This window comes from Amphiprion ocellaris, chromosome 19 (genome assembly GCF_022539595.1).
Source record: "Amphiprion ocellaris isolate individual 3 ecotype Okinawa chromosome 19, ASM2253959v1, whole genome shotgun sequence".
In the NCBI taxonomy this organism is placed as follows: Eukaryota; Metazoa; Chordata; class Actinopteri; family Pomacentridae; genus Amphiprion; species Amphiprion ocellaris.
Genome location: NC_072784.1, coordinates 7,495,481 through 7,522,159, shown reverse-complemented (window position 1 = coordinate 7,522,159; position 26,679 = coordinate 7,495,481). Strand labels below are relative to the sequence as shown.

General features: G+C 37.8%; 1 protein-coding gene across 1 annotated transcript; it reads left to right on the top strand.

Annotated features, from left to right (window-relative positions):
* Nucleotides 1-6,743: 6,743 nt before the first annotated feature.
* Nucleotides 6,744-23,885, top strand: gucy2ca (guanylate cyclase 2Ca). The gene is made up of 23 exons (XM_023274401.3): nt 6,744-7,619; nt 10,283-10,395; nt 12,581-12,648; nt 12,745-12,963; nt 13,067-13,185; nt 14,672-14,771; nt 14,929-15,040; nt 15,128-15,272; nt 16,879-16,964; nt 17,050-17,167; nt 17,335-17,416; nt 17,718-17,811; nt 19,442-19,504; nt 19,614-19,685; nt 19,791-19,895; nt 21,104-21,190; nt 21,456-21,588; nt 21,672-21,809; nt 22,515-22,600; nt 22,748-22,839; nt 23,039-23,197; nt 23,327-23,519; nt 23,694-23,885. Exons 1-23 carry the CDS (start codon nt 7,409-7,411, stop codon nt 23,883-23,885), a joined length of 2,787 nt encoding a protein of 928 aa, XP_023130169.2. The 5' UTR covers nt 6,744-7,408.
* Nucleotides 23,886-26,679: the final 2,794 nt, after the last annotated feature.

The window sequence follows — 26,679 nt, the reverse complement described above, 5'->3', positions numbered from 1 at the left end:
TGGGTTAGACTACATGCTAATATAACTGTTCACAATGTATTAAATGCTGATAGTGTCTAAATTCACATAAAGTGTTTGCTTGCGAGACGAGCCACGGTTTCCAGTGAGCCTGGGCCTTGCTAATTTTTACTTATGTAGCTAGCTAATGTTAGAGAACAGCCACAGAAGGATGGTGGGGGATCGTCTGTGGAAGTTTTTCTCTTTTTTTGATAATTACAACCTGTGGTTCTGACAACGGACTGTAAGTCAAAAGAAATCACACATTCACTAAGACTTTACATTAAAGTGTAACTAAACCTCCAGTCACACCAGGTTTTCATGCACTGTTAGAAAACTACATCCTGCTTGTTTCATGCAGTTTTTTTAAAAAAAAAATTTTGGTGTCAAGGTTATAATAACACCAACCTTGATATGTTTCATCATAGTACAGTCATATCATTTAGTTTACAGCTGAAAAAGCGTTTACATGTTAGGTATCTCTTTAAAGGTTTAAATTGTACACATCAGATTGTATCATAGTTAATAATGAAAATTATCAAAGGAAAAAACATAGTTCAGTCAGTGTGATTCTTGTAGGAGACAGTAAAGAATGAAGAGGAAGGGAACCACTACCAGCTTTTCCCAGCCTAAAAGAAGAGAGGAGGAAGAGCATCCCAGAGAGGAGATGGAGGAGGAAGAGTTAAGAGAAAGAAATGAAGGCATGCAGAGGTCAGACAGTGAAAGGTAAATCAGAGACTATCTCTGGTCCAGCTGGTCCACATGCTATGAATATTGTGTTAGTATAATATATCTGAGTAAGAGGTACACCTGTCGCAATAATTAGCTTTTTGGACAAATTATTATCTGATGTAGTTGGTCTTTTAATTTTAAGATGATAAGTAGATCCTTAATTCTTAGGAATATCCAAACATTGAAATTATAGAATTATTGTAAGAAATGTCTCAAATAAAGAGCATCAAAATATAAAACCACAAATCTAAGACAATAAATAAAATGATCTGGACTCTGACTCTGTTCTAGATGAATTGATAATGTAATCATTGTGGCAGGCCCAACATAAGCGTAGATCACACAAATGCAGATTTCCCAAAACAGTGCATAAGAGACATTGTCTAGTCTTAATCTAAGTTGTTGTTCTAAAGCATTTGGTCACTTAGAAATGTCCTTTTTTTTGAAATAAAAGCAGTTTTATTCAATGAACATAACATTAAATTAATCGGAAAAACAGTCCAGACATTGTTAATGTGGTAAATGACTATTCTATCTGGAAATTGCTGATTTTTAATGGATTATCTACATAGGGGTATAACTTTCATACCATTACTATTTAAATCACTGTTATAAAAAAAACCCATCACATCAGCAGTAGCTTAGACTATGCTGGAAAAGAATTTAAGCTGGCTAGGTAGCTCATGCTGTTAGCATGACATAAAGTCAGCTAGTTAGCCTTTTAGACAGACAATAATAATAATAATAATAATAATAATAATAACAATTCCATTGTACTGCTAAGCAAACTAAGCTAATGATGGTGTAAATGATTTATTACCATTTACATATTAGCAAAGCTATAGTATTCAAATTATTTTACATCCAAGGAGGCTTCTTACCCCAGTTAGCCTGGTTTGGTATACTTTGCCAACATACTAATAGTACCCCCCCATACTTTAATTCAACATTAAGTGAAACTAAAAGTCAGCTTTGTTAAGCCTTAAAAAATAATTTGAGAGAGCACATACCAACCAATGGTAACTTAAGTATCATTAATATTGAAGTAGCTTAGCCTATGCTGCCAAAGAATTCAAGCTAGCTAGTTAGCTCGTGCTACTGCAAGCTAGCAGAAGGAAAAGCATTTTTTTTCAATGAAGATAACATTAAATGAATCAGAAATACAGTCTAGACATTGTTAATGTCGTAAATGACTATTTTAGCTGGAAACAGCTGATTTTTAGGGATACAGAGGAATATTTCCAGTAACCATCACTCCTGTGTTCTAATGCTACATTGTGTTAGCTAATCATGTTTAAAGGCTAATTGATGGTTAGAAAACTCTTGTGCAGTTATGTTAGCACATGAAAAAGTGTGAGTATTCATGGAAAACATGAAATTGTCTGGATGACCCCAAACTTTTGGACAGTAGTGTATTTCTCATGTTTTTCCATTCTTCTCATAACCTGTAACGATCAGGTAACGGGTTAATACTGGCACCATAAATCACTCGCATGTTTTATCGTGTTTTATCTTGTGTTTCAGGATTGGTGATAATATGAGAACACAAAGCAATATGACAATTTTTATGAGTTTAATATTACATTGATATTATGTAACGGGGTAAGCGTAGGTTACCTTGTGTTTTGACCTTTTTTACATATACATTATTTGTGTGACTTTCACATTTTCCATCACTTTGGCAAATGGCAAAAAAAAGGTTTCTGTCACGTAGGTCAGTTAGTTACTTATGCACTCGATTTATAAGCAAACTGCTGATTGATATGATCAAATTGTCTAAGGAAGGAGGCAACAGTTGGCAATTTATGACTAATCGTGAACCGACTAATCATTAGCTTCTGACATTTTACAATGCTTCTTTATCTAACTTTCTCCATCCCCCACAGACATGGTCTTTTATCTTTGACCTACATTTAAAAGATGTGGTTGGCTGTTTTCTGTTTGTTGTTATCGTCAGCTCATCCCATAAAATGAGTTTAACAAACACGTATTAGTTTGTATTCCTGGCTTTCTTAATCTGCCGCATCATGCCACAAGTCTTAAAAATGTTTCATACTTTTTATGGCACATTTCAGAGGGGACAGAAGTTTAACTTTAAATTACACATTGCATGCTTAGTTCTATATACTTTCCTTATAATTCCAGATAACTACAGATATTTTAGTATCTCTGCAAACTTGTGTATGTGACCTAGATGTTAAAGCACCTGACTGGGGCCTCTGTGAATTGGGTTGTGCTCTTCCATTAAAGCTGCCCTCTTATCTACTTTTGTGCTGAACGGAAAGTGATTTGGAGCCATTTTCTCAGACTAAAACCAACAGGTGTTGGTAACAGTGTTCGGTTGCTACTAAAAAGCCAGGATGAGGCAGTAAAACAAAGAGTCCTCTTCCGTTAAACACATTAATGTTTCCCCTTTCCACCTGATAAAAGGCCAGGTAAAGACAGATGCAGGGCTTCTTCACATGGGGCTGTAATGGGACTAAATGACTGTGTGCCCCAAGCTAACCGTGCTATTACAACGTCATATATGTATGTTTGTTTGAGATGTTTATGAGCCTGTGAGGTGGCACCCGGACAGGAGGCTGTGTAATATACAACCGGAAATATTGAGCTCTGGCACAAGCAAGGTTATAAGAACATAAGACTGCAGTGTATTTATATACAATATACAGCAACATCACCTAAATGTCAAATGATACTAAACTGTATCACCTTCCAATAGTAAAAACATTTTTTCTGATGTAAAATCAAAAAGTTCCAACTAAAAAATTTTGATTTACTATATTAAAAGTACAGGCCCCACAATAGTAACTCAATGCAACAAAAGTGAGTTCACATTTCATTACTCAGATTCAAATCTTTTATTCTATTTATCCACCTTTATATTTATTCCTAGCATGAAGGATACCGCGATTGCACAACTTTCTGAAAGATGTTCTGTCATTCTTCATTACTTTTCTGCTGCACTTGACTTCGAGGGGTTATGTTGCTCTGCCTTTCAAATATGTTCTATTGGAAATAGCTTAGGCATCATACTTGTTCAAGTCATAGCTTTCACTTTTTAGAAAGTTTAGAAACATTTTTTCATCTTTAAAAAGTCTTGTGTGCTTTTGGCGGTGTGCTTTCAATGGTTATCATGCTGGAATATTCCTGTTCTGTCAAGATTTTGCAGACTGGGCGTCATCTTATAAGCCGTGCTTCACTGTCAGGTCTATGCAGTCACTGCGGTAGTCCTGGCCAGCTCGAGGCCAGCCATGCTTCACCTGGACACAGTCGATAGCGTTTCTAAGGAATTTGTTGTTTGGTTGTTGATAGTCACGGCTCAACTGACCATCTGACATTACCATCCATACAATCATGTTGCTAATATGGCAAAAAAAAAAAGGAAAACAGCAAGCTAATTCCCTACTACAGTAGTGCTTCAGTAAACATTTGTCAAACAGGAAGGGATGCATTTGTTGGGAAGGTTCTTTCTATAGCTTGATTAAATGCTTTAATTAGTATTTAAAGCAGCTGTATGGTGTATATGGAAATTGCTAAAAATTAATCCTTAGCAACTGAGTTAGCCGTGCGAGGGACCAAATCTCATGTTACCCAAAAATTTAGAAAAAATATTTAATACCATTCTAGTACATAAAAATGACTAACATGTAGGATCACCTTTTCGTTTATTTTTCAGTTTTTCTCTAGTATGTGCCCCGTCAACAACTGATGGGAACATTAACTTTATGCATGTGTTTCTAAATGGCTTTCTTGCTAGTCAATGCATGGAAGGCATACTAGCTAGTTAGCATTTTGACAGGAATTTAGCATAGCGTTGCAAGATAACAGAGAATGAGATAGATTGTAAAACTCTGGGACTCATGACACAAATTATCACCATCAGTAGTGATGTGGCTCATAAACAACATCAAGGTGGTCAAGGTGTCTTTATTGGTTTCCCTTGGGAGAAACTTGTCTTAGACAGAGGGGTCTGCTGCACAGACAACACATACCACTCATACAATAAAATAAACAACCAGATAAAATAAACATCTGGTTAAAATAAACATCCAGAATAAAAAAAATTTAAAAAATAAACAAATAAGTAAAATAAAAGCACAATACATTATCACGTTGGTTAAAAACAAACAAAAGTGCAATGTGCAAACTCAGCATTGTGTATATAAAAATACTACAGATGCACCCCTTACACTGTTACACACGGTTATCTGGATGACCTGACTGGCTTCCTGTACTGTTCGTCTCAGATGATCTGCTCATTGATGAGCTTCACTGACAGAGGGATGAATGAATGTTTGTACCGATTGTGTTTGCATAGTGGGACTCTGTACCTTCTTCCCGAGTTTAGTAAAATGTATTCAGGGTGCAGTGCATGAGAGGTGTCTGATAAAATATTTTCTGCTTGTCTGAGGGCCATTTGTTCGAACAGGTCTTGAGGGGTTAGAGGTGCTGGACTACCAATGACTTTCGCTGCTGTTTTTAACAGGTTAGGTATCTGCGCTTTTGATTTCACGGTCAAATTTCCAAGCCAGCTGGTGATGCCGTACCGTAACACAGACTCAGTGGTTGCTCTGTAAAAAATCAACACAATATTTTTACAGACACCAAACAGTCTGAGTCGACAGAGGAAATGCATCCGCTGGTGGATTCGAGCATAGACACTTGACGCATGCGTGTTCCAGCTTAAGTCATTGTCGATGTTCACGTATTTGTATGACCTGACCTGCTCGATGCTGTACCCATCAATGGCCACAGAGCTGTGATCTCCCGTTGCTCTGGGGTCCACGAGCATTTCCACTGTTTTTCGAGCACACATCATGCAGCAGAAACCCTCCTCCATGTCACCAGCAGAGCAGCGCCAGCTTCCGCTTTCTCCATCCTCCAACAAAGAAGCACATTCATTCATTACATTCTACTCTTCCATTTCACGGTACAGATAGAAGACCATGTTTGATATTTGTGCTGCATGAACTCTCACGCTGTTTTCTTGCATCCTGTTCCAACCACAAGAACCAACCTTGTAGAATATCTTTCAGGGCCATTCTTGGGGTTGAAAAAGATAATCCAAGGTAGGTTCTTCTGGGCTAAAAGACTGCTGCGTGGTTCTTGACACTGGCTGATTTAATGGATGATAAAGGACGCTCCAAGAACTGGAGTTACATCCAGTAGCTACTGTTTGTTTTTTTGTGCTTTGAGTTAATGTTGCAGTCAGAGCTGCTTGATCTTCCACCTCAATGGAAACAAAATACCGTAAAGGCTGATTATCGGACTGTTACTGTCAATGTTCATGCCAGTACCTGAAAGTTGCCTTGACCGATTATACCTACCAGCATTTGAGCAACAGCTAATACGTATTAATTATTATAAATATGACCTTGCGCACCTTCAGATCTTGTTAAGATACATAAGATAAGATGCGTTTTATTATCCACCACACTTACTCTTTGAGTTTTTTTAAAATACACAGACAATTGTTGTTTGAGAGATCAGTTCATTGTTGACAGTTGGTTGACAGTAAGGCATATATGGAATCCTACTGTCAGACCCTTTAATCAGAAATGACTTTAATGTAGCTTTAATAAACTGGATGCTTATGTAACAGTTGCAATAGTTGGACGATGGACTTGATCAGGTAGTAGTGTCATTATTTGCATGGATGTGAGCACATTAATGATGTGTTAAAGCTTTGGTTCATGAATACAGATTATACTGTCCTTGGAGGGCATTTCACAGGCACGTGAAATTCAGTTATGGGGCTTGTAACTGCTTTTTCCAAAATGAGGTGACACTGGTTTACGAGCCGTTTGGACAAGACTTTTATAGGCTTAATCCACCCTGCTTTTATAGCAGACAATATTTATTAGCACCACACAAGCCTTCAATTTTATGGCCTCCTGTGACCTTTGAGTCCCTCATCGTGCAAGCTCTCATCCCCCGCCTCTACATGAAGAAAGACTGTGTTAGATCAAAAAACAAAGTTGAGTTTCCACTGTGTATATGTATTTTTTTCTGATCTTCTATTCATGACAAGGTTTCATGCGTTACTGTTAAATGAACATCCAGTGAAGATCCTGTTTTACTCTTACATTTACATTAGACCATGGGAATCATCATTGCAGTTATTCAGACAATAATATGGAGGCAGGCCTAAACTTCATGTTTACAACCAGAGAAAATTATGATCTCGGTCAGTTTTTCAGTGAGGTGTCAGCTCAGATGGAGTGTGGGAGCCTTTCCTGCCCTGCCCTGCCCTCTGAGTCGTGCTGTCACTTAACAGTTGTTCATTAACGCATGGAAGACAGGTGCACCCGCCTGTACCAAAGTGGACGATTATTGCTCTGAGGCTTTCCTGAAAGGAACGAGTGGCGTGACAACTCCTGTTTTTCTTTTCAACTCAGAATTTCTTTTGTATTTACCAAAACTGTTTGGGGATCCAGATCTTACGCAAAGGATTTTCTTCTTCTCTTCTCTGACTGCTGGACAACGAATAAAGTGACGCTGTGATTTCTGCCGCGTTACTGAAGAGCCCTGCCTGTTTCTCTTGCTGGACTTCAGTGGAGAGGATCTGTTTTGGTGGAATATGTGAAAACGTGCTTTCAGATTTCAGTTTATTTATGGACATGTAGAATCTGTGGAGAAGAATTCTGAGAGAAAAAGTCAAGTCTCAAGAGTCGAGATGTACAGCTTACACACTTTACATTACCTGGGAGTGCTGGTAGTGGTGGTGGTCGGCAACCAGATGCTGGATGACTGTTTGTCATCCAACCGTACCTACACCATGAACGTTGTACTGCTGGAAGACACCACTTACGCATGGAGTCTTAGTCTTGTGCAGGCGGCTGTGGAACGTGCAATTGAACAGGATAAACAGGAGAACATTAAAGAAGGTATGGACAGGCCACAGATAATAACAATCTGACACCAACAAAATGCTTTACAGAAGGCAATGAAAATGGAAAAAAATCCCAAAAACATGACCAAAACTTAAAAACAATTACCCTTTCAGGTGTGTAAATGTTATCAGTCAAGCTGGAATTGAAATAGTAGCAGTTCCAGTGCACACCATTATACAGATACCTACAAATTCAAGATGGCTGGTAGTGAATGCAGTAGCTAGTTGTACATCCTGTGAGCTGTTGAGATTTCATTGTACCGCTGTTGTGTGAATGAAATGACAGAAGGTTGAGGAGGAAAAAGACTCGCAATGTAATCTAAAAGTCAAAAACTGGACAAAATATTTTAAGTTATTTAATGAGGATTCAGTCCCTTTTAGATTCCGGACCAATTGAAAATTCTCTCTCCTTCTTTTTTTTTTGCTGGATTAAACTTAAAATGGAGAAATGAAAACAACATTTCTTAACAGATTAATTTGATTCGTCCAAAGATTTTAGAAGTGGCTTATATTTACACTTAGAGACATGCATCAGTTGTGTCAAGGGCGTGTCTAGGTCTTTCTAGAATATTTTGAATAAGGAGCTGTGCAGAGGCATAGTGTTGAATATCCTTTTAAATATAGTACCAGATACTGATTAAATCCATTTTTCTACAACATAATTTTTTCTTCATTTAACAAATAAACCAGTCTTGAAACATGTTATCTGTCACATGTTGTCTTCACTCAAGTAGCCATGACAGGAACCTAAACGATATATTCTACGCCGTCTTTGAAGCCATGACTTAACTTTGCCACTTTGCTAAATAAAATATTTAAAACTGGAAACATTTGGATTGGAGAGAAATGAATTTGATTCACACAGAAGTCCTGTTGTCCTGTCATCTAATTTGGACATTGTATTATTAAAACACTGACGACTTCATTTGGTGCAAATGTAAAATCTAATTAAATCTAATACCACAGTTCTACCATGAATTCTACTTCAAGAAAGCTTCTACATATTTTTGTGTTGTTGTTGTCAAAAAGGTTATGCTTAAACACTTTGTTTATTATTGAAGTTATAGTAGGTGATGGTGCATTGGACTGCTGTACATTAACCCTCATGTCGTCATGCGGGTCAGATTGACCCGTTTTAAAGTTTGAAAATGTGGGGAAAAAAATAGTTTTACAGTGAAACTTCAGATGTCCACATTTTCAACATTTTTGGGAAATTTTTGAACTTTTTTTGGTGGACAAAAAAATCTAAAAAAATTTTTCTTTAATAACATTCAGAAAAAAATAAACCAAAATCCAGCGAAATTCGCTGGATTTTGCTTGATTTTTTTCTGAATGTTATTAAAGAAAATATCACAAGTTTTAGTGATATATATGCAATCATTTTAGATATTTTCAGGATTTTTTGGAAGATTTTTACTCATTTTTTAAAAAAATATTTACAAGAATTTACTTGGCAAATTTGGAGGATTTTTTTTTTAATAAAAAAGGGAAATTTTAAGGGAAATTTTAAAGGAATTACTGGAATTTTCTTCCTGAAGGTTTTGCAAATTTTCAGAAATTTGGGGGATTTTTTTTCTGAATTATTGCATTTTTTTCAGACAAGGAAATGATATTTTTTGTGTCCGTAAATGAAGACAGCAGAAGGATTAAACACTATTTCACCTACAAAAATGCAGATTTCTTCACTCTCTCCCATTACTTGCTTGTGCAGACAAGAACTACCATGTAGAAGTTTTTTAAGAAGCCATATACAGTATAATATGCTGTTTTATGTAATCTCAATAACTATTTAATTGTTGATGATGCTCATGAGATCGTTTTTTATTTAAATGATATCCAATAAGTAAGTCAAATGAAAGTCATACGAAGTCTTTGAATCACTACGAAATTCTCATAAATGGTGTCTGGTTGGTCAGAACTGTCACTGGATGTGCTTAAATGGGTGATGGTTGATGCTGTTAAAATACATCTATATGAGAACAAGGGTCATAGAGAAAAGAAGAATAAACAGTGGTTACTGGATGTCACCACCAGGTCACCCCTAGACTCCGCCCCAGCACAGGTATGTCTAATTAAGTGGCCGGTGAGTGTATTAAACACGTGTACAAGTATCTGATGTAAGAATATTTATTGGTCTTAAATGACTTTGCAACTAAATGCCTCTTGACATTGAAAAGTCCGCTCTGAACAAACTTTGAGATTCTTCGATGTAGGGATGGTTGGCATGCTTGAGATTGCAACGGCTAGCTCTCTGACTAATTCCTCTCCTGACTTGAAACTGATGTGAACTTGTTATCTACGGCCATTTTTTCTTACAAAATGGTTGATTTATTATCAGAAGAATCTCGCTGGTGAAAGTTTGTGTTGAAACTTTAGCAGTTCATCCAGTCATCCAGCCATACACTGTACCTTTAGGTAATTTGGGGACTCCCGTTTTATTGCTAGCCCCCCGAGTATCTCATAAATCTCATTGTAATATTTAGTATTTTTCTTGCCGCTGACGTCAATGAACTTATTGACATTGTCTGTGGGAGGACTCTAAATCAAATTTGTCGTCACTGGGTGATAAGGTTGGTGTAATCTTATCTTAACAACCTAATATGATTTTTAATAGTTTTTTAAATATTAATCGCTCTTATCATTTTTCCATCACTCAAGGTTTAGACTTCACTCTCACGGCTAACTACAACGGGTTCAACACCACTTTCTACAACCGGCAGGGCTGTGGGAGCAGCAGCTGTGAAGGTGTGGATATCCTTAAGAAGCTATATGTAAGTACAGTCCAATACATAAACAAAGGACAATGACGTGTTTCTTTAAGTGCACACATTAGGGTGAAATTAATGAAGGCTGTTGAAGTAAAAATGTTTCAAATGAAAGATACTGAAATGTTTAGAAATGACTCTAGGAACATTGTCTCCTCTGTTATTTCTACATTCTTAATGTAAAGCTGTTTCAGGTATTGTAAATAGCGTCTGTGATTCTGTTGCCAGTTATATAGCAATAACAAGTTCCCCTTTTGTGATCTGAATTCATTATCCCTCTATTACCTTTGGGCTGGTGCAGTTACATACAGTGTCTATAAAAAGTATTCACCCCCCTTCAAAGTTTTTCCCTATTATAACTTTTTCAGCAGTGAATTGTGTTTAGTATAATTAGACTTTGAAACGACTGATGCCAAAGTGAGTATCCCTTAGAGTACAGTTAAATCCATCATTGAGAAATGTAAGGAATATGGGACATGTTTAAATCTGCCTAGAGAAGGATATCGACAAAAACTGAGTGGCTGTGCAAGAAAAATACCTGTGCGGGAGGCCACCAAGACAGCTATGACTCCCCTGGTGTCAAAGGAATTACAGGTTTCAGCAACTGAGATTTGAGAGACTGTGCATACAACAACTGCTGCCCAGGTTCTTTGCCAATCAAAGCTTTATAATAGAGTGACAAAGAGAAAGCCGCTGTCAAAAAACAACTCATATTGTATTTTGATGAGAGTTCATGAGAGCTCTAGTTAACTGGAAGAAGGTTCTTTGGTCTAATGAGACCAAAATTCAGCCAATCAGAGTAGACGCTATGTTTGACGGCCACCAAACACTACACATCGTTACAAACACACCATCCCAACCACTTAGCATGGTGGTGGCAGCATCATGATGTGAGGATGTTTCTCTGCAGCAGGCCCTGAAGGTTTGCAAGGGTAGAGGGTAAACTGAAAAAAAAATATGCAGCAAAGTATAGGAAAATCCTGGAGGGCAACCTGATGCAGTCTGCAAAAAACTGCGACTTGGGAGGAGACTTTTTTTCCAGCAAGACAATGACCTGAATCATACAGCCGAAGCGACATAGAAATGGTTTAAAGACGACAGGGTGGTTGCTCTGGAGTCAGAGCCCAGGCTTCAATCTACTTGAAAATTTGTGACTGGACATGAAAAGAGCTGTTCATTCATAATCCCAGTGTAAAATGATAGAGTTTGAGCAATTTTGCAAAGAAGAATGGAGTAAAATTGCAGTGTCCAGGTGATTAAGACCTATTCACACAGGTTCAAAGCTGTAATTGTGGCATCTACTAAATACTGACCTGAAGGGTCAACTTATGCAGCTTCTGCAACAGCTTGTGTTATGTTTTATATTTTTATACAATTGACATTAATTTGTGGAAATCTGTCTGAGTCTTGTTTTTCTTCTAAATTCTTGTCCAGAAACAAGGCAAATTAAAAACAGCATAATTCACTGTTTAAAAGCAATGAAAGGAGCAATCTTTCAAGGACAGTAATTGATTTTTATTGGCACTTTATCCATTGTTCCATGACAGGATGGTACACCTAAATTTGAAATTACCATAGCGCATTTAGTCAACTATTTGCAGGACAAAGGGTACAAAGGATGAAGCCAACTATGTAAAACACCCACAGTAAAAGTCAAGTTTATTCACGGTTAATAATTGGGTTTTGTCTCTGCTGACTGTTTTCCACAAACAATATCATCACTCCAGTGGTTGCAGGTGTTGAAGTGGAGTGCCAAGATACAAATTTCACATCAAACAGAAGTCTAAATACACCACAATGTGATACAAACACAGGATGGTGCATGTTTTTGCAGGAACAACTCTTGTGTTGCCTCAGTAGAACAAACTCTGCTACTGCTCCTGCTTCCTCCGCCAAAATGGGGAGTGACAAGTTCAGGCAAGTTTACAAATGGAGTGACAAAATGTAAAGCGGAGAATGTCAAAAATCACTTCCCAAAGTAGAATTAGAGAAAAGTTTCAGGAGAAATGTAAACAGCAGTTCTTATTTGGCACATAACTGCATGAATGAACTGAATGCTGACTCTAAAAAATCAAGTTTCTGTACCAGCTCTAAACGCACCCGAGCCTTGGCAGTGGTGGTGTCATTATTTCACACACAGAACCATGCTGTGTGATGATATTGTTCCTGCATGTTCTGTAACTTTCTGCAGAATAAAGGTGAAGTTGGATGTGTCATGCTGGGGCCATCCTGCACTTTCGCCACCTATAATTTAGTAGAGTAAGTATGGCTTTGTTTCTCTTTAACAAAATATAACAGCATTAGCGCTAGCAGCTTCCTGACTTTTGCATCGTCACTTGCTGTTATCTTCCTCAGTGAAGAAATTGGCTTGATCCTGAGCATTCCCATCATCTCTGCTGGGAGCTTCGGCCTCTCCTGTGACTACAAGCCCAAACTAACCCGACTTCTGCCTCCGGCGCGGAAGATCTCAGATTTTTTCCTCAACTTTATGAATGAAACGCTGCCATTTAAGAGCCCCTGGCAGAGAACCTTTGTCTACAAGAAGGCTGTCAATTACACTGAGGACTGCTTCTGGTGAGCCAGCACAAGCAACAGTGTACTTAAGTAACCTCTGTAACTGCATTCTGTGCTCTTTTATGTGTCACCTTTTTGTCTGATTGCCTTTCTTTTGCCACAGGTACATCAACGCACTGGATGCAGGCTCTGAAAACTTCGCCTCAGCGATGGACAGAGAGATGCTGCATTCAGAGGAGGATCTGATTAAGCAGCTTCAGAATGAGGAAAGGCATAGCAACAGTGAGTATTTTCTTGAGTGTGTTTGAGTCTTCACAGTTTATTGCTAAAGCAGAAACACAAGTGCTTTCAGCCATGCATCTGGGGATGGCAGTGTCAGCTGTGTGGTCAGGCCCCAACTTTCCAGTTTGAGGTACTTCAGAAATTACTCAATGATGTTCTGAGACTCCAGAGTATGCATCCTACTGATGTTGGCGATGCCATGTCTCAACCTGTAGCACCTATCTACAACTTCTGTACAAAATGTAGTCTACCTGTGTGCTGCCTCTTCTAGAAGAAAGTATTCACTACAGCCATTTCCATGATTTTACAAAGTCTGCCACCATCTGTGCTTCTGCAATCCTATCCTGGATACCAAACCTGATCATCACTTCCTCATCACCTCTGCTGCCTGCAACAACATGTCCATTGAAGTCTGAACCAATCACCACTTTCTCACTTCTAGGGATACTCTGCATCACTTCATCAAACTCCCTCCAGAATTTCCCTTTCACTTCTTGCTCGCATCCTACCTGTGGGGCATAACCATTAACAACACTGGACATCACACCTTCAGTTTCTAACTTCAGACTCATCGCTCTATCTGACACTCTTTATTCCTCCAGAATAGTCCTAACAAACTCCTCCTTCAAGATAGCTCCTACACCATTTCTCTTCCTGTCCATGCCATGATAAAACAGCTTGAACCCTGCTCCTAAACTTCTAGCCTTGCTACCTTTCCACCTGGTCTCATGAACATACATTATATCCACCTTCCTCCTCTGCATCATTTCAACCAACTCTTTTCCTGTCATAGTCCCAACATTCAAAGTATTCTACTCTCAGTCCTAGACTCTTGACTTTCCTCTTCTGTCTCTGCCTACGAACACGCCTTCTTCCTCCCTTTCTTTGACCAGTTGTAGCCCAACTTCTGCCAGCAAGCTGTGGGTCAACAGCACCAATGATGGTTGTTGTTGATGAACCAATGAACCAGTGATGGTTATAACCCGGGTCTCGACTGATCCGATATGGAAGTCGTAGGACTGATTCGTATATTTGTTTTGGCAGAGGCTGTAAGTTGGATGCCCTTCCTGACACAACTCTCGGAGGACACTGGCTTAAAGGATGAAACATAGCAGATTAATGTAAAGCTCACATGTTCTCAGAAGGAGACTTTTAAGTTTGCGTTAAAAATGCTGTACTTCTATATATTGTTTACTCTACCATTCTTATAGTACCCCCTATTGTAGCCCTGTTCCAAATGGGTGTAAATCCAACTGAGGTTGGGACAAAATACTTCATCAAAATAATAACTTTTCTTTTTTTTGTGAAATATCAACAAAAATTCCTACATTTTTTGTCACTGCTGAACACTACATGCTAACTCTAGCACTCACAGTTATTCTATGCCAGTCTTAAAATGTATACACTGGAACTGAAATACTGCAACCGCTGGAAAAACAATCGTGATAAATATACATTTACTGTGAAACTGATGTATTTCTTTCAGTTTTCATCCTATGTGGGAACACTGATGACATTGTTTCAATCAAGGCGAAGGCTGGCCAGATTGACAAAGACATCCTGTTTATTCTCCTTGATGTTTACAAGTAAGCTTGGCCAGGATTTTTCCATTTTTCTCATAGAGCACAGATCATCTATGCAGTGGCAATCAAGAAATCCGACTTAAAGATGAAACATGATGCGTGACATTTTCATTGTGTAGAAGTGAGAACATTACCTGTGACCTCTTTTACCCTTGTCTAGTCCTGAGTATTATAAAAACACAACATCCCCTGCAAGTATGGATAATGTCTTAGTGGTGACTTTGCCAAAGAGAAACGACGACTATGGATCAAATTCTACATTCAACGACACGGTGAGCCGCAGCTCAAACACTTAAATAAGACCATACATGTTTTAACACAGAATTAAAGTTTTCTTTGTCTTTCAATCTAATTTGCAGATAAATGACTATGTGGCTGGATATTATGATGGAACTCTGCTGTTCGGCAAAGTGCTCAGAGAGAGGATGCTCAACAAGCGACAAAACATGCGATCCAATGATGTGCCTCTGAGTTACAACCCATTTGGAAACACCTCTTTTGATGGTGTGTATATTCAGTGATAACTCAAGGTTAACAACACAAGGGGAAACAGTCTTAATCTTTGGAACTCTTAATGGTTTCTTGGTGTTTTTTTTGCTCCTGTCACATTTTTTCTGCACTGTGGGCTCATTTCTCACTGTAATATAAAGTCCTGCACCTCTATCAAAACAGCACAATTGTGGCTAGAAGCAGCAAGAACTCAAAAATATCTTTAGTGCAGTGTTGTAATCACCAGAATCTGGGTAGCGAAATGCTTTATTTTGCAAGAATATTTAAATGAGACATGTAGAATACAGTAATTCTGTTGAAATATTACAATTTTAAGCTTAGATTTGGTTAATTTTCCTGATGGAACTCATCAGAAATGGGTAAATCTGACGATCCTTTCAGTTTTTGCAGTTTCTTGCGGTCAACACCAAGGGACTGAGGTTGCCAACCTTAAAGACAACACAGCTTTGACATGGAACTCAGAGATTAATGTTTGTACCCTTGAGAACTGATGCTTGATTTTGCAGTATAGCTACAGGAGGACTGCAGTGATTTTATCAAAATGCAGATTAATGCAGACAGAGAGAGAACTGGTTTCATTTTGGTGACTTAAAAAAAAGATAACTTTCAGCACTGCTGGTAGGTTTTGTATATCTGAAAGTTAATAAATGCTGACTAGACTGAGACATTATGAAGGTAAAGAGGACACAACTTGAATCACCTTGGCTCTTTTAAATGGATCAAACACCCTGAATCAGCAGCATCTGCTCAGTTCTTTTATTTTCTAGCAGATTAGATCAACATTCCAACACAGTTACTGGTTAGATCAGTATCACTAACGGCAACGAAGAAACACATCAGAGCACAAGACAGGTTGTACTCAGGGTGTCACAGGTCATGAAAATAGTCATATTTATATGTTTATGCAAAATCATGCTGTTCTGTGTTGGTACAACTATTAGCTCTGAGCAAATTTTACATATGTTCACACAATAAATACAGTCTCAAATGCACTGAGATGACTTTCATAACATTAAAATTTTAAAATTATCTTGCACACTGTTACATAAATGCTTGTATTATGGTTATTTTAGCGCTGTCTGATAATACAAACATTATCTGTTTTGAAAACCCTTTTGTAACTGTGTACTCCGATGCTTCAATCTCTGAAATTTTGCCTCAGTGTCCTTCATGGACACGACAAGGTGCAGGTCGTAAAACAAACAATGAGGGATCCTGGCTCAGTTTTCAACCTGGCTAACTTATTGTTTGTTTTCTGGGCTGGTCTTGCAGTTTTTTGAAGATAAAGCTCAAATCTTTGGGGTTAATTTTTTTTTTTTAAGGAATCAAGGAAGGAGTGCAAAGTGCTCCCTGCTAGTAAATGCAATAATCAAAACTCACTAAGGTGCACTCTATATGATGGGGAATAATATTTCATGAGAAAAGTTGATCTACAGAAGAATGAAAGAGCTAAAGAACATCTTACTACATTACATTCCCTAATATTTTCAACTGTTACTGTTGATGTCTGGGTTTGGAATTCATATGCACTTAGATTGTAATAATTTCAATTGCAGGAAATGTCTTTTTACTCTTCTGTGTGTTTTCTTTCTGTAAACAGGTATAGGAGGACACTACGTGCTTGATGAGTATGGTGACAGAGATGTTAACTTCTCTATCATTTACACATCAGTTGACACTAAACAGGTGAGACTACTGTGAATTTAACAGTCAACACAGCCAGTAAAAAGCTGAGCTGTTGTTTTTATATTTTGCATCTGTTCCTTTCCAGTATGAGACTCTGTTAGTGTTTGATACATCAAAAAATGCAACCATCGAGAAGATGCTAAACCCTGCGCTGTTTTGGGAAGATGGCCAACTGCCCAGTGACATGCCAGTAGATGCAAACGGTAATACACCCCCATAGTCCTAATCTCAGGTTTGAACTCAGCAAAACATCATTAAAATGTAAAGTGGTCAAATAGAAATGTATTTATGATTTTATGGTGGTTTTTTTTCCATGTAAAGCTTTAAATGTTTTTTTGTGTTGTAAATTCCATCGCATGTGTGCTTTCAGTCATGAATACGCAGGATGTGATTGTGATTGTTCTGAGTCTCAGCGTTGTGGTGGTGACGGCCATCGCTCTCATCTTCTACAGGTAAACAGCAGCCAGTTAGCATCAAATAAGCTGATTTTGACACAATAAGGGACATTTGTGGACAGGAAGATGGGAAAACATTCTGACTAGAGAGTCAATTGTGAAAATATTTTTAAACCTGGAGCAACAAAATATGGTTTTAACTGAAGCTCAGGAAGCTGACAGAATAAAAGCTGTTCTTCCAGTTGTGTATCTTATAAAGCTATTAAGTGGTTGCATACACTCTGAAAACAAGACAGTTGATCCACAAATGATATTCATCATGTGTTTTGTTTTTGTAATTGTGGTTGATTACTACTAGGCAGAACAGGAAAGAACGTCACATACAGAAGAAGTGGTCTCACATTGACTCACACCTGATCAGTCCTCTGGATGAGAGGGAGGTCTCTTTGAAGGTAAAGATAATCATCAAGCAAGATTGTAACTCTAGATTATTTTTCTGCTGATGAATGATAAAGAAGCACTGACACGAGACACGGCAAAATGAGATAAGCTGAGCAAGACATAAAAGACAAGACTATTGCCTCAGATGTAGTAAAACTTGAAACAAGGTGTTGCCACTGGAAACCATAAAGTTAACAACTCCTATGCAATATCCATCCATCCATCATCTACACACCACTTAATCCTCATGAGGGTCGTGGGGAGCTGGAGTCTATTCCAGCTGATGTAGGGTGAAGGCAGGGGACACTGGACAAATCACCAATCTGTCGCAGGGCTACATATAGAGACAAACAATCAGACTCGCTTTCACACCTACGGGCAATTTTAGAACTATCAATTAACCTCAGCATATTTTTGGACTGTGGGAGGAAGTGGAGAAAACCCTTGATGCACAGGGAGAACCTGCAAACTCCATGCAGAAAGATCCCCCGAAGGCCAGGACGCGAACCAGCTGCAAGGCGACAGTGCTAACCACCACCCCACTGTGCAGCCCACCTATTCAATATGACTTAAATTATTAAAAATTATATCTCAATAGTTAAATCCCTCTAGGTTGATCAGTAGAGTATTTTCTCTTACGAACAATCAACAACAAATACTTTGGAGAGACTTTATTGAAGATACCCAAAGTAGAAACTCTGTGATGTTTATCTAAATATTTGCCTTAATTGTTTGGAATCATAGCGCCACATGGAACAGAACTGCTAGAGGAAATGAAAAAAAGATTGTACAACTAAACAAAGATTCATAAAGGACACGTAAAATCATCAGAAATGCAATTGTAGCAGTAATCCCAATGTACGAGCTATAGGAGGAGCTAGAACGAGCTATAGTACTTCTAATCAGAGTTACAGCGGCAGTCCTCTTAAAATGGCACCACTAATAGCTTCAGACTTGGCTGATCTGACTTTCTGTGACAACCTACGCAGTGTGAAGGACAGTGCATAATGTCAACTGCTATGGACGGCATCCAAGGAAAAACCATGCTCCTTTTTGACCTAGAAGTGCAAAATAAAACTTTGCTAAAGAACATGAAAAGAAGCATAATGAACATTGGGAGCACATTCATTGGTCAGATGAGACCAAGATAAATTTGTTGGGCTCAGATGGGGTCCAGCATGTTTGGTGTGAACCTGACCACGACTACCCCAGTGAATGCATAGTGAATGCGTAGATACGGTATACCAAAATACTAGCTGAGGAGATGACTCCTAGTCTGCAGAATACTTTCAGAAGAGGAATATTCCAGCATGATAAGATCCAAAGCACACTGTCAAAATCACACAAGAGTATCTAAAGAAGAATATCTGTTGTCTGGCTTGAATTTAACAAAACACTTTTGGGGTATTTTAAAGAGAAAGCTTGACCAACACAACTCTTCCAGCAAAGATCCGCTGAAAAAATATGTATACTGTAAGATCATGTAAACAAATGTGTTCTAATGTTAATTAGTTAAAATTCATTAAAACTGAAATCTATTGACAATGCAGTGTTTCATTACAGATAACCATCAGGGGTTAAGGTCTGCAGGAGGTCAAGATAAGGATATGAAATCAGATAGTGTGTGTGATTATGTTACAGATTGATGACGATAAGAGGAAGGACAGTACGTACTTCAGTCATCGAGGCCGCTACGACAAGAAGGTACCAACAGTCTAACTACCAAAAATCTGTATTTACCTGCAAACAGAATTCAAAGAAAGACCTGATCATGTCACAACTTTTCATGGAGCGTCCTGTTTGTATTTTTCAGCCTGTAATCTTGAAAGAGCTGATACACACAGATGGAGACTTCAGTGAGAACCAAAGAATTGAACTTAACACTGTGAGACACCTCTGCATTTTATAATTGACGTTTACATATAAAATAAGACAATATTAATTAACCCTCACTGTCACGTCCTCCTCTTGCCGTGTTTCCATGTTCCAGCTGCTGCGTATCGATTACTACAACCTGACCAAATTTTACGGCACGGTGAAGTTTGAGTATGGTGTTTTTGGGGTGTTTGAGCTGTGTCAGAGGGGCTCCCTCAGGGTAAGAACACACCACAACTCATACTTTTGCTTCCTTTTTTGCATTCTATGAGGTCCTGCTACTCCCAGTCTTCCTTATCTATCAGTTTATTTTATCACTCTTGCTGTATGTTTGTTGACATGTTAGTTTGCAGAAAATTTCAAAAACACATTAACTAGTATGTTAATTTTGAATGTTTGACATCGGGGAAAGGAAACGGATTTATTTTGGGAGAAGATACTTTATAGCATTTTCATATTAACAAATTGTAAGTATGTGACATAGGACCTTTTTGAAATTTAACATTTATGTTCATTAAATTTTAACCTTAGAGAACCTTAATAGAGGCATATGACTTCTCTAAATATTCAGTTAGGTGTTCTTTTAGACATGTACCATTTATTTATTTCTTTATTCGATAGGAACAGTGCACATTAATGAACGTCTATTTATACAGCAATGGATGAAAATGTGCCAGATTATAGCAACAATGCTAATTTACATCCACAGTCACTAGGCAGGTTAGAAAAAAAAACAACAAAAAACAGAAAAAGACCTTAGAGCGATACATAGGACATTAAGTCACGATAAAAGCTCATTGCAAAAAATACACAAAGAAAACATAACAATGAAACATACAACAAAACATAGGATAGTAGGTCACAATAAAAGGACAATAGATCACAATAAAAGGACAATAGATCACAATAAAAGGACATTACATAAGATGATAATGCCCCCGTCCATAGGGGGTCACTGAATGGTTTGATGAAAATAGTGTGAATCGTACGCTGTGGCCTTCATAGTCAACACCAAGGAGCATTGAAGTTGTTCTGGCAGCAGATGGTGGCTCAGCACCTTACCGAGACACCTCATGTTGGTTTTTCCTTTAATTTGTCATCTGCTCTTCAATTTTTCATTGATATCGGGTTTTATTGCAAAGCAAATTTACAACTGTAAAGTTACTGTAAATGTCATGTACACACACAGCTCTGACTTTCCCTTCACATCACCAGCTGTTTGTTTAAGATGGAGCTCAGTGGCCTCCTTTCTGTGCTGCTCACGTTTATTTGATAAGTAATAAAGAACACTGATGGTGTGTGCATGAATACACGTGAACTCAGTGTCCCAAACCCAGCCCCACACAAACACACTTCCATTAACTCTATATATTAGTGATAGAAGTGATGAAATATGTCCTTCTTTATGTCTTCTTTTTTTCTTTTCAGTACATTCTGAATGACAGGATCTCCTACCCAGATGAAACCTTCATGGACATGGAGTTTAAGATATCAGTCATGTATGACATAGCAAAGGTATGACTTGATATGTCAGTGTGTAACATACTCATGCGCTTTTCTCTTTTATTAATATTTAGCTATTTTCAATTTTGTTCCAAGACCAAATGTGATCACGAGGTCTTTAAAATACCTTCAACATTTAATTTCCCTCAGCAATTTTTTATTCAAATTTGGCAGAATTTTCCTAAAGGGAATGTGAAATGCACACCAGGGAGGATATGATGATAAATTAACTATCAATTCTCCTTCTCACCGACCTGCTGCTACATATCTTCTGCAGGGCATGTCGTACCTCCACTCCAGTAACATTGAGGTCCACGGGCGCCTCAAGTCCACCAACTGCGTGGTCGACAACCGCATGGTGGTCAAAATCACTGACTTTGGCTGCCACACTATCCTGAGACCAGGCAGAGGTGAGACAGAGTTATTATGAACACTAAGCTTGATTATTTATCCAAACACTGAGATCATCAGCGATCCTTTATTTTCCTCTCAGATGTGTGGACTGCCCCCGAGCATCTGCGTAAAGACGGGGTGTCTCAAAAAGGAGACGTCTACAGCTACGCCATCATTGCCAATGAGATTGTTGTGAGGCAAGCCCCGTTCTACACACAGTTTTGCTCTAATACTGCAGGTGGGCCACCGTTGTGCTTCCATAAACGACCAATCTAACACAGCTCGTCTGTTTTCATACTTCACTTGTTAGTTATGTTACATTTTGTTTGATTTAAAGGAAGTTTTTACCAGAACTTAAAGCTGCAGGAACCAGAGTCTAAATTAAGTTCTGAGGAGATTTCAAGAAACTATTTTACCCACAGAACGTCCTGATCAGAGGTTCTACCGTCTGAACATCTCAGCCCGTTTGGAAAATCAGTTTATATACTTTAGTCGACTATTTTTTGAATCCGTTCTGCCACCACGTTTCCAACATCTGGAGGCTGTGAACCACTAAACACCTATGAACATAAAAATGTAAAGTACTGATGAGTTATATATATATTGTTGGATCAAACCTCAGCAGCTTCACAACCTCTGGAAGTTTAATTTTTAAAGTACATTTTTGCTCATTGCTCTGAAAGGTGTTCAGAAACCGTGTGAGCAGTTAATGCAGGGAGTATCAGACATGAAAACTGAAAATAATGATTATTTCTACCACCAAATTATTAATCTATCAGCTGTTTGTTTCTAAAGTATCATAAAATGATGAAAATTTTTCAACTTTTTTTAATGAACTTTTTCATACCGAGACAATTTGTGACACTTGTGGACACACAGACTCACTGTTCACCCTCAACTCTACGTCCCACTCAACTTGTTTAACTGATTGTTGCCCCCTCAGAGAAAATCTACAGAGTGCAGTATCCAAGTGCGACAGTCTTCAGACCTGACCTCAACTTTGAGGGTGCATCAGAACGGGAGATTGAGGTAAAAGAGTCCCCAACACTGAGCAGCTGGTACCGTAACACACTCTGAGTGCTTATAGAGCAGCAAAGTGAAGCTACCTGGATCCATTCATTTTAAATAATGTGGGACAGCACTTATTTGTCTGTGTGTGCTTATGTGTATATATAGCTATACATGCTGATAAAGAACTGCTGGGATGAAGACCCAGAACGGAGGCCGGATTTTAAGAAAATAGAGTTAACACTGGGAAAGATTTTCAGGTATGTCAAAACTACACATCAATTCAAGGTGACTTGTAATAATTTGTACAGTAATACATACATCTTAGCTCAGGGTTGAAGCCTTGAAGTATGTAAAATCAGTCATATATGCTTTCCATCTGTACTGTTCTGAAAGTTGATGAGTAATTCATAACGTCATATAGTGACTGTAATGTAAAACACTTTGGTTCTGACTCAGTAACCTGCACAACCAAGCCACGGAGACGTACATGGACAACCTCATCCGCCGTCTGCAGATGTACTCCAAGACTCTGGAGAATCTGGTGGAGGAGAGAACCTCTTTGTACAAAGCTGAGCGGGACAGAGCAGATCGCCTCAACTTTATGCTGCTTCCTGGGTAGGTTTGTACTATATCTGCTGATGCACTACACATGACTGAAAGTGGGGCCATACTGATATCTGCATTAATATTTTTTGTCACTGTAACTGAGGCACAACATTTTCCACTCTTTCTGTGACTCCTCAGCCCAGTGGTGCGTTCTCTGAAGGAGACAGGCAGAGTTGAACCAGAGCTGTTTGAGGAGGTGACCATCTATTTCAGCGACATTGTGGGCTTCACCACCCTCTGCCACTACAGCACCCCCATGGAGGTGGTCGACATGCTCAACGACATCTACAGGAACTTTGACAGCATTCTCGATAACCATGACGTCTACAAGGTGTGACAGTCTGAATTTAGGCATACAAAGTGGTGGAAAGGAAGTTCCTGCTTGTACATTTTGATGCCTTGATCTAAAGCTTGTAGGATGGTGAAGTTAGGGCCATGCGAAGCTCTTCATTTAAATAGTTTTTAGTGCTGTTGTTCATAGAACCATGTTTTCGTTGTATCACAGGTTGAGACAATAGGAGATGCATACATGGTTGCATCGGGTTTGCCCAAACGCAACGGCAACAGGCATGCAGTGGACATTGCCCACATGGCCCTGGACATCCTCGCTTTTGTGGGGACTTTTGAGTTGCAGCACCTCCCTGGGATCCCTCTGTGGATTCGTATTGGTGTGCATTCAGGTACCAGACATAGATAATTATAACAATTTTGTCATATCCTTGAAGTATATGGATTTGTTGGGTTCATCTAAACGATTTAAAAGGTCTTCATCTTAGTATGTGAAGTCCCTTGAGATTACATATGTTGTGAATTAGTGCAGTATAAATAGAAATTAATCTAATTGAATTAAGTATAAACATCCTTCAAAATTTTGCAGAGCTAGCATATTATACAAAACATTTTCATAATCTTTAGGACAGTTTAATTTGTAGTAATTAAAGAGGTAAATTTACAAAAAATAAAACATATAAACACCTAAACAGAGTAGATAGGGCATTTAATAATGACCTACTTCAGTGAAAATCAAATTTGTTTATTTTTTTGCCCTCTCAACATGATGTGTTTTGTATGCTGGAAGACACATCATGAGTGAAAAAAGCAGTCAACACCACAACTGACTCTTTCCACCTTGAAACTGCAGTGTAGTTATGACAGTTTTAAAAAAGACAGAGGAAGACTTCAAGAGGAATTCATAAGGAATCAATCCTGTCTGCTCACGGGGTGGGATTTTCTGCATTGTTATTTGTCTTCAGAATCAATTTCAAGTTTGAATATGTATAGAGAAGTGACAACTTTAAAGAGCTAGGGACTTTAAACTTATAGAATTTCTACAAAAAGTAAAAAAAATATATTATTTGCTCTCCAAATGCTTCAGATGCTCACTTTATCTGTTTCCTTGATTCAAACACATTCATCTGTTTTCCATGTTGCTACATAATACTCAATGTATCACTGGATTTTGGTGAACTCATTGATGTCTGTGAGTTTGCCTCAGTTTTTGTTCTTGTCTGTCAAAATGCTGCTGACACCTAGTGGCTGAATAACATACATGATTAAACTGCATGAGGACTCAGAGATTCTAGTTGATCACATATTAATCTAGAAAAGCACTCAGAGAGCGCAGTCCTCCGCCAAGGCTGTTCATTCCCCCATATGATATTGTCAGAAATGTAGCATATTTTTGTAGAAATGCAACATTTTTTAAATAGTTATTGATGATCTAAAATCACGGCAACATAGAATGTGGCCATTTAATATAGATGTACCCACAAATTAACAAACAAAATTACCTTGCGTTGAGCACAGGCGTGTGCTATGCATGTATACATTATGTACGGATACTGAATCGCGTGACCTACGAATGTAGTGGGCGGGGGAAATTGATGGGACTCAGAAACACCCGCACAATTTAATCAATTGTTCCTTGTATCGTTTACAACAGATAAGTCCTGATAAGTCATATGTCAAATTTTGGACATGACATTTTTGTCCTATTTTGGATGACATACTAAACTATGACGTTTTTGTCATATTTTGGACGATATAATAAACTATGATGTTTTTGTCATATTTTGGACGACATACTAAACTATGACATTTTTGTCACATTTTGGACGACATACTAAACTATGACATTTTTGTCAAATTTTGTACGACATACTAAACTAGGACGTTTTAGTGACATTTTGGACGATATAATAAACTATGACGTTTTTGTCATATTTTGGACGACATACTAAACTATGACATTTTTGTCATGATTTGGACGACATACTAAACTATGACGTTTTTGTCAAATTTTGGACGACATACTAAACGATGACAATTTTGTCAAATTTTGAACGACATACTAAACGATGATATTTTTGTCAAATTTTGGACGACATACTAAACTATGATGTTTTTGTCATAGTTTGGACGACATACTAAACTATGACATTTTTGTCATAATTTGGACGACATACTAAACTATGACGTTTTTGTGACTTTTTGGACGACATACTAAACTATGATTTTTTTGTCATAATTTGGACGACAGACTAAACTATGACTTTTTTGTCAAATTTTGGACATGACATTTTTGTCAAATTTTGGACGACATACTAAACTATGACGTTTTTGTCAAATTTTGGACGACATACTAAACGATGACAATTTAGTCAAATTTTGAACGACATACTAAACGATGATATTTTTGTCAAATTTTGGACGACATACTAAACTATGATATTTTTGTCATAGTTTGGACGACATACTAAACTATGACATTTTTGTCATAATTTGGACGACATACTAAACTATGACGTTTTTGTGACTTTTTGGACGACATACTAAACTATGATTTTTTTGTCATAATTTGGACGACAGACTAAACTATGACTTTTTTGTCAAATTTTGGACATGACATTTTTGTCAAATTTTGGTCGACATACTAAACTATGACGTTTTTATCAACTTTTAGACGACATACTAAACTATGATGTTTTTGTGACATTTTGGACGACATACTAAACTATGATATTTTTGTCTTATTTTGGACAACATACTAAACTGTGATATTTTTGTCTTATTTTGGACGACATTCTAAACTATGACATTTTTGTGACATTTTGGACGACATACTAAACTATGATATTTTTGTCTTATTTTGGACGACATACTAAACTATGACTTTTTTGTCAAATTTTGGACATGACATTTTTGTCAAATTTTGGACGACATACTAAACTATGACATTTTTGTCAAATTTTGGAAGACATACTAAACTATGACGTTTTTGTGACATTTTGGATGATATAATAAACTATGATATTTTTGTCTTATTTTGGACAACATACTAAACTATGATATTTTTGTCTTATTTTGGACGACATACTAAACTATGACATTTTTGTCAAATTTTGGACGACATACTAAACTATGACGTTTTTGTCAAAATTTGAACAACATACTAAACGATGACGTTTTAGTGACATTTTGGACGACATACT